Source organism: Cucurbita pepo, unplaced genomic scaffold (genome assembly GCF_002806865.2).
Source record: "Cucurbita pepo subsp. pepo cultivar mu-cu-16 unplaced genomic scaffold, ASM280686v2 Cp4.1_scaffold001003, whole genome shotgun sequence".
Classification (NCBI taxonomy): domain Eukaryota; kingdom Viridiplantae; phylum Streptophyta; class Magnoliopsida; order Cucurbitales; family Cucurbitaceae; genus Cucurbita; species Cucurbita pepo.
The window spans coordinates 1,315-9,028 of NW_019647202.1; the positions used below are offsets into that span (position 1 = coordinate 1,315).

Below are 7,714 nucleotides of genomic sequence, written 5' to 3' on the forward strand. Positions count from 1 at the left end.
ACATATTCGACATTTAAAAAAAAAATTAATGGATATTTATACATAAATCAATTAATTTTAAAAACCCATTAAAAAATAGAAATTATTTATTAGATATAAAATTGAATTTTTAATATTTTATTAAATTTATTTTTTTAACGTTGAGAGAGGAGTAAAAAAAATAATAAAATAATAACGGTGGTGTGCGCAGATAGAAGAGAGCACATAAAAAAGCGTTTTTTTGAAATGTGAAGTGGCCGTTTGAGACCTTTTTTTTGAAATTTGTTTAACTTCGAAGAACCGTAGCGACACGAAGGCACGGGAAGAGGGCTTCCTTCAATGCAATAAAAACAAGCAACCAAACCCATCTCTCACATTTTCAAAACCCCCCACCCAAATCGGCGAACGAGGGAGAGAATGACCGGCATTGTTATGGTCACTAGGGGCGGCGGCTGCGGCGGAGGCAGCAAAATGGTCAAAGGAGGAGCCAAGGGCTCCTCCGTCAGTGATGACCAAAATCAGCTCTCTTTGGTCGATGTTTTGCTCACGGCGTTGAGGAAATCGATGGTTTATTGCCGTGTTGATCGACGGGAGGAGCTTATCTCCACTGTCCATCAGATGGAAATTGGATGGCCGACAAATGTTCGACATATTGCCCATGTCACTTTCGACCGCTTCAATGGTTTTTTGGGGCTTCCTGTCGAGTTTGAGGTTGAGATTCCCAGCTCTGTTCCTAGTGCCAGGTGAGGAATTTCCTCTGTTTTTTGGTTGTTTGGTTCTCAACTTAGCTCTTTTGAGTTCATTTCTTTGTTGGGTTTCTTGTTTTATGTCCTCAATCTTGAGATTTTTACTTTGTTATGAGCTTATTTGCTTCTAAGGAGCTGAATCTTAGCCTTTTTAGTTCAAATGTTTTGTTGGGTCGTCATTTTTTGGGCTCAACTTGGAGCATTTTGGTTGGAAATTAGCCATTTTTGCCTTTGTTAGGGGAGTTCATGTGCTAAAAAAGACTTAAATCTTTGCTTATTCACTTCAAATGTTGGCTAATTTGAGCCTTTTTCTTGGCTTTTCAGTTTTAGAGTCTCTTAGTCCAAGTTTTTAGCCATTTTTTTGGAGATGAATGGGTGGATTATAGCATGAAATAGTTCACATGCTCCCGGGTTGGTTGGGGAGGAGAAAGAAACACCCTTTCCATGGAAATCTTTCCCTAGGAGAGACGCGTTTTAAAAACTTTAAGAGTAAGCCCGAAAAGGAAAGTCCAAAGAGGACAATATCTGCTAGCGATGGACTTGGGTCGTTAGATATAAAACAGCGATGTTCTTCGACTCAATTAAGACAACTTCCTGGGATTTAGAATGAACATTGAATAATGTCACGGACTATGACAATACTGTGTCTGGGAGCTGTTCTTGCGGTGTGAGGGAGGAGCCTTTTGGTGATTAGTGGGGTCCCGACATCCCGACATCATTTAGTTTTCTCTGTTCTTAATGTTCAGCTGAATTATGAGCATATCTTAACTTTGCAGTGCCAGTGTGTTTGGGGTCTCTGCTGAATCAATGCAATGTTCTACTGATTCAAGAGGAAATAGTGTACCAAAAATACTCTTGCTAATGCAGGATCGCTTGTACCGTCAAGGAGGCCTTAAGGTATCGAATTGTCGTGTGTCGTGTCGTTAATGGCGCGTTGCTAGCTATGTATATGATTTGTATGTTCATGTGTTTGCTGCAGGCTGAAGGGATTTTTCGGATAAACCCCGAAAACAGCCAAGAGGAGCAAGTAAGGGACAAGTTGAATAGAGGGATTATACCTCAAAACATTGATGTTCACTGCTTGGCTGGCCTGATCAAAGCGTGGTTTCGAGAGCTTCCGTCCGGAGTGCTCGATGGACTCTCTCCTGAGGAAGTTCTGCAATGTAACACTGAAGAGGAGTCGGTCGAGCTCGTTAAGAAGTTAAAGCCAACCGAGGCTGCGTTGTTGAGTTGGGCTGTGGATCTTATGGCTGATGTTGTTGAGGAAGAAGATTGTAACAAAATGAATGCAAGGAATATTGCTATGGTTTTTGCTCCGAACATGACTCAGGTATAAACCGAGACGGCGCGTAATAGAAGCATAATATACGACTTTCATTTTGTCACTTGTATGATGTTGTGTTTTTTGTTGGATAGATGTCTGATCCATTGACGGCTCTAATGCATGCTGTTCAAGTGATGAACTTACTCAAAACACTGATTATGAAAACGTTACGGGAGCGGGAAGAGGCTGTGTCGGATGGATATTCGCCTATGTCGTCTCGTTCTTCTGATCGGCAAATGGATGAAGATTTCAATAGTCAGGAAGATATGGATACCGGAGACGAATCGGGAGGGCCGAACTCCGACGTTGAGAATGATGTCAATGAAGATGGAGATGAAGATGAGGGATCATTAAGTGAGATTGAGGACTGCTTCTTGAGGAAATTGGATGATACCAAAAGCGAAACTCGAAGATCTTCAGCAAGACGAGAAGGCGATTTAGACGTAGATTTGAGTCCAAGAAGCTGCTCGGGATTGAACGTCGAGTCGAGTATCTCGTTCACTGATAGTAAAAACGAAAACTCGTGCCTTAGTAGTACAAGTGATGGAGAAGATTCCACGACGAGTTTGCACGAAGAGGAGGGACAAAGCATTCACAAAGAACTCGTCCCCATAGCATGTAAAAACTTCATTGATATTCATATGGATGACAAGATGAGGGAACCCGCTTCGTTGACGTCCATGGTTATTGCTTCTAACGACTCGGTGTAACAGCTCTCATCGACGACGACGACGATGATAGTACTTCGAGATATGCTTTCTTTGCAGTAGTTCAAAGTGATGCTTGCTTTTTTTTGTATCATAGCACGACGTTTAGCGAGAGGCTTTGACCGGAAAAAAAATTCGAAAGGATTGCTTGTTTGTGTGTTTTTGTGATTCCTAAAGTTTAGCTTCGAGCTGAACACGTTTAATTTGTTTCTTTTGTAATCGAAACGAACTTAACCTTGGAAATTCTCTAGTTGATTGAACTGTGTTATTGCTTAATGGATGAATTTGCAGTTTTTCATCGGGTTACCAAAATCCGTCTTTGATATGAATAGGAAGATATTGTCCGATTTGGCTCATTATATATTGTTGTCAGCCTCATGGCTTTAAAACGCATCTATTACGAAGAGGTCCTTACCCTTGGAAGGAATGCTTCGTTCCCCTCTCCAACCGATGTAGGATCTCACAATCTACCCCCTTGGGGGCTCAGCGTCATCGCTAGCACACTGTTTAGTGCCTGTCCTTGATACCATTTGTAACATCCCAAGCCCAATGCTAGTAGATATTGTCCGTTTTAACCTGTTACGTATCGCTGTTAACCTATTAGTTTTAAAACACGTCTGTTATAAAGAGGTTTCCATACCTTTAGAAGGAATGTGTTTCGTTCCCTTCTCCAACCGACATGGGATCTCACAGTCCACCTTCCCTTAGAGACTCAGCGTCTTCACTAGTACACTGCTCGTTGTTCGGTTCTAATACTACTTGTAATAGCCCAAGCCCACCACTAGCAAATATTGTCTACTTTGACCCATTACATGTCCCATCAGCCTCACAGTTTTAAAACACGACTACTAGGGAGAAGTTTCCACAACACTCTTAGGAATTATAAGGAATGTTTTGTTCCCCTTCCAACCCATGTGGGATCTCACAAGGCCAAAGCGGACATATCTACTAGCTGTGGGGTTAGGCGGTTACAAGCTCGAGTCCAATTAGCTATTTGGTAAGACGAGCATAATGAAGACGATGATTAACCACATTAGAACGGAGACATCGCCACGATTCGTGAAGACTAATATCTGCTACGGCTTAGACAATTCTGAGATCATGGATTCAAAACAATGACAGCTACCTACCAACCGAACCGAACAAAATCATAGGACCAAGGAAGTTGCAGATTTTGATTTGAACTCTGTCTTTAAAAGTCACCATTTCTTAATTTCATGTACATTTTCAACATCAAACAACAACAACAACATTAAAGAACACAAAAAAAAAAACAAAAACCAAATTTGTTCTGTTATGAAGCCAAACAAGTCTCCCAAAACAACCTGTTTTTCTCCACCTCATTCAACATTTTGAACTCCTCAGCTGAATCAATAGAACCACTTGACTCTGTCATGAATCCAATTGGCTTGCTTTCGACCTCCTCATCATTCTCGTCATCGTCATCGTTTTCATACATCTGGACCTCGTTACGCATAGCAGGAGTGTCATCCGTGCAAGATTCAGCGTCGTTAAACTCCACCGAGACGGTCGAGCTTCCGTGGCCGACCAAGGAGTCGGCCTCGGAGTCGCCCGTCGCCTCGAAGAGCAAATGAGATGAAAAATCCTCAATGTGATTGCCAAATTGGTGAGGATGGAAGTTGAAGAAGAAAGGAGTTGAGAGCATAATGATGATCAAATGTGAAAAAGAACAAAATAAGAAATGAAGAAGAAAAGAGAAAGTTCGCTTACTTTGCAATATTAAGAAATGCAGGGTGTGGTGTGGTGAGGCTTTTATAAGGCGAGGACTAAAAAGTTAAAAAACATGGGCTGCCTTTGGGATTATAAATAATTTTGTGGGTCATTTTCTAAAGTTGGTGTAAATATTGGGGCTTTTTTTTAAAAAAATGTGAATGGAATTGACAACTACATGCAAATATGGGCTTCTAGAAGGACAAAAAATGAAACTTTGGCCTTCTAGAAGGAATTTATGTCTTTGAAGAATTTTATTTTGAATTTTATTTTGCATCTCTAGAAGGAATAGAGAGGTCCAACCCAATTCCTACACATACCCAACCCTTTTCAATTTTATTATTATTTTTTTTAATTTTTATTTTATTGGGTTCGGAGACGAGTGCTGCTAGCATATGTTGACCTCTTTGGGCTTTCCCTTTCGGGGTTCCCATACCCTTATAAAGGGTGTTTTGTTCTCCTTCCCAATCAACGTGGGACATCACAAGCCACTCCCTTTGAGGCCAGTGTCCCTACTGGCACACCGTCTTGTGTCTACTCCCCTTCAAGAAACAGCAAGAAGGCTAACGTATCGTCTGGTGTCTGGCTCTAGTATCATTTGTAACGGCGCATACTCACGGTTAGTAGATATTGTAGTTTTTTGACTTTGTTTGAATTTATTTCATAAAAATAATTTGATATTAAAAAAAAAAAAGTAATTATAATTGAATAGCATAATTAATTCTTAACTAAAGTTGGAAGATTAAATAAACATCTTATTTATTACCATAAGTTAAGTTGATTTATTAAAGTGAAATCTTGCACGCAATCTGAGAAGGGTAATTTTGTAATTTGATAATGAAATTAAAAGAAAAGTCTTTATTTATTTTTTCAGATAAAAGTTGAATTCATTTTCAATTCTTTATTTGAATTTCTAATTCCAAAAATATAACCTTTTTTTTTTCCTTTTTTCTTTTTTTCTTTCTTTTCAACGCTTTTGACCCTAAAATTTACCTTTTTTTTCCATGAAAAAAATTAGAAAAAAGCACGAGAAAAATATAAATGAAAAAAATGCTGACTATTTTTTTTTAATAAAAAAAATTAATAATTGATGAATTTGAGCGTAATTGAGTTCGTCATACATCAATAATGTTCTTTTATCCGAATAATTATTTCCATAAATTATGAAAAAAAAATTTAAATTTTTTTTAGAGATATTTATATAAGATATCAATCGTATTTATTGATTTATAAATAGTTAGATTATTTTAAAAGAAAAAAAATAAAAGATGACGCAATAAATAGAATTAAATTAAAAGTAATGGATGAAAATGAAATTAAAGCTAAATTAGAGTGTTTTTTTAAGATACAAAAGTGCTTCTCTAGTTTAGCAAAAGTCAAAAAGCAATTAGTCAGTATTTATTCAATAAATATTTTAAAAAATATATTTATTTTACGTTTAATTGGAAAATGAGCTGTCCGTCCATAGCGCTTTTAACTTTAACTGCTAACACCACCCTTTTTAATTATTACTTCTTTTAATATAAAATTATTACTTTTTTAAAACACATTATTCCACCATTTTTTTCCTCTTTTTTTTCTTTAAAAAATGTGAAATAATTATCTAAATTATTATTGAAATTTTACTCTAAAAAAAAGTTGAAATAATACGAAAATAAGTGATCCGAGAACACAACTATATGAACACTAAGCTCCATCAACTCAATCGAGCTTTAGCTCAAATCAAACAGTCAAGCTCATTGCTAGTAGATATTGTCTGTTTTGACATGCTACGTATTGCTGCTAGTCTCACAGTTTTAAAACGCGTCTGTTGATGTGAGACTTCCACGCCTTTATAAGAAATGTTTCGTTCTTTTCTCTAATCGATGTGGAGAGAGAACGTTTATTGATCTAAATTCAATAACGTGTGGATCGATGTAGCTGAATTCGAATCTCTGACCTCTTAATTAAATATATATATTTTAATTGGTTGAATTATCTTTATATTCGCTATTTATTTTGGTAATGGTAATTTTAATGTCTATTTTGGTCCGTTGAAATAAAAAAAGATTTAAAAAGTGAAAAAAAATCAACTTTTTAATTAATTAATTAATTAATTATCTTAATTTCCATATTCCAAATATGGTTTTAAGATAATTTACAAAAAAAAAAAAAAAAAAAAAAAANAAAAAAAAACAAATAAATAAAGAAATCCATGGTTTTTGACCTTTTTACACAGACACGGAGAAGGTAAGGCGGCAGAAAAAGGGGCCCATTTTTGTCATTTTTAAATAATCAAATACGTGTATCGCATGCACACGGCATATCATGCGGTCGCAGTCAGCTTCCCCATTAGATTGAGCAAAACTACACGTGGCAGGATCTGAACGGTGATGATGTCTAAGTCATTCAAGAAGCTCTTGCTTTTTACCAAAGCGCGTGCAGAGCACTTCTCATCAAAATCAATCACTAAGCCTAATTTTCGTTTCTTTTATTTATTTTTTAAATGTTTTTTTTTCTTCTAGAAGGTCCAAATTTAATGTAAAATCATAATTATAATATACATTCATTAATTCCGTATTTTTTAATTAATATAAAAAAAATATTGGTGTTATAGGATAAGATAATATTGTTCAAATTAGGTAAAATGATAATATTTTAATCGGTGGCCACATTTTGAGTTTTTAATTCATTTACTAATTTTCTAATTTTGGTAAAAAAAATTAATAAATCAATTAAATTACGTTTGAAATGACTCAAGTGGAAAAAATATATTAGATTTTATATTTTATTTTAGACATAAATTAAAAAAAAAAAAAAAAGCTAAAAAGAATCTCTTTATCTTTTATGAGTCATCTTGGAAAATAATAATAATAATAATAATAATAATAATAATAAATTTAAAACTATTTCGATGTTTTTTATCTTTTAAATAATAACAAAGAAATTCACCTGAAGATTTTAATCGAGTGACTTTCTTGAGGCAAACGCTGCTGCACTAATTGACACTTATTTGGTTTTGCTGCAGATTCATTTTTCGTGTCGATCATGTCTAGTCCGCTCTTTTTAAGCGGATGCTGGCCTCGACAACTCTTGTAAAGCTATCCACCTTAAACATAAGATTATAGCTTAAGAAATATATGTATACTCATTTCTTAAAGTATTTACTTTTTTTTTTTTAATAAAATACAAAAATAAATCAAATTATCTTTTAAAATTATATATATATATATATATATATATATATA

At 35.4% G+C, this 7,714-nt stretch overlaps 2 protein-coding genes across 2 annotated transcripts; one reads left to right on the plus strand and one right to left on the minus strand.

The window, feature by feature from the left end:
- Window positions 1-240: 240 nt before the first annotated feature.
- On the plus strand, window positions 241-3,032 carry LOC111786089 (rho GTPase-activating protein 2-like). Its single transcript, XM_023666436.1, has 4 exons — window positions 241-722; window positions 1,502-1,622; window positions 1,705-2,055; window positions 2,142-3,032. Exons 1-4 carry the CDS (start codon window positions 397-399, stop codon window positions 2,757-2,759), a joined length of 1,416 nt encoding a protein of 471 aa, XP_023522204.1. The 5' UTR covers window positions 241-396; the 3' UTR covers window positions 2,760-3,032.
- Window positions 3,033-3,909: 877 nt separating this feature from the next.
- On the minus strand, window positions 3,910-4,491 carry LOC111786091. Its single transcript, XM_023666437.1, has one exon. The coding sequence runs from the start codon at window positions 4,420-4,422 to the stop codon at window positions 4,051-4,053; it is 372 nt and encodes a 123-aa protein (XP_023522205.1). The 5' UTR covers window positions 4,423-4,491; the 3' UTR covers window positions 3,910-4,050.
- Window positions 4,492-7,714: the final 3,223 nt, after the last annotated feature.

Bases quoted from the DNA above. Each gene is read 5' to 3' on its own strand.
- LOC111786089 (XM_023666436.1), top strand. From the start codon at position 397: ATGACCGGCATTGTTATGGTCACTAGGGGCGGCGGCTGCGGCGGAGGC. The intron at 723-1,501 runs GTGAGGAATTTC...TTAACTTTGCAG, and splicing joins AGCTCTGTTCCTAGTGCCAG to TGCCAGTGTGTTTGGGGTCT. The intron at 1,623-1,704 runs GTATCGAATTGT...TGTTTGCTGCAG, and splicing joins ACCGTCAAGGAGGCCTTAAG to GCTGAAGGGATTTTTCGGAT.
- LOC111786091 (XM_023666437.1), bottom strand. From the start codon at position 4,422: ATGCTCTCAACTCCTTTCTTCTTCAACTTCCATCCTCACCAATTTGGC.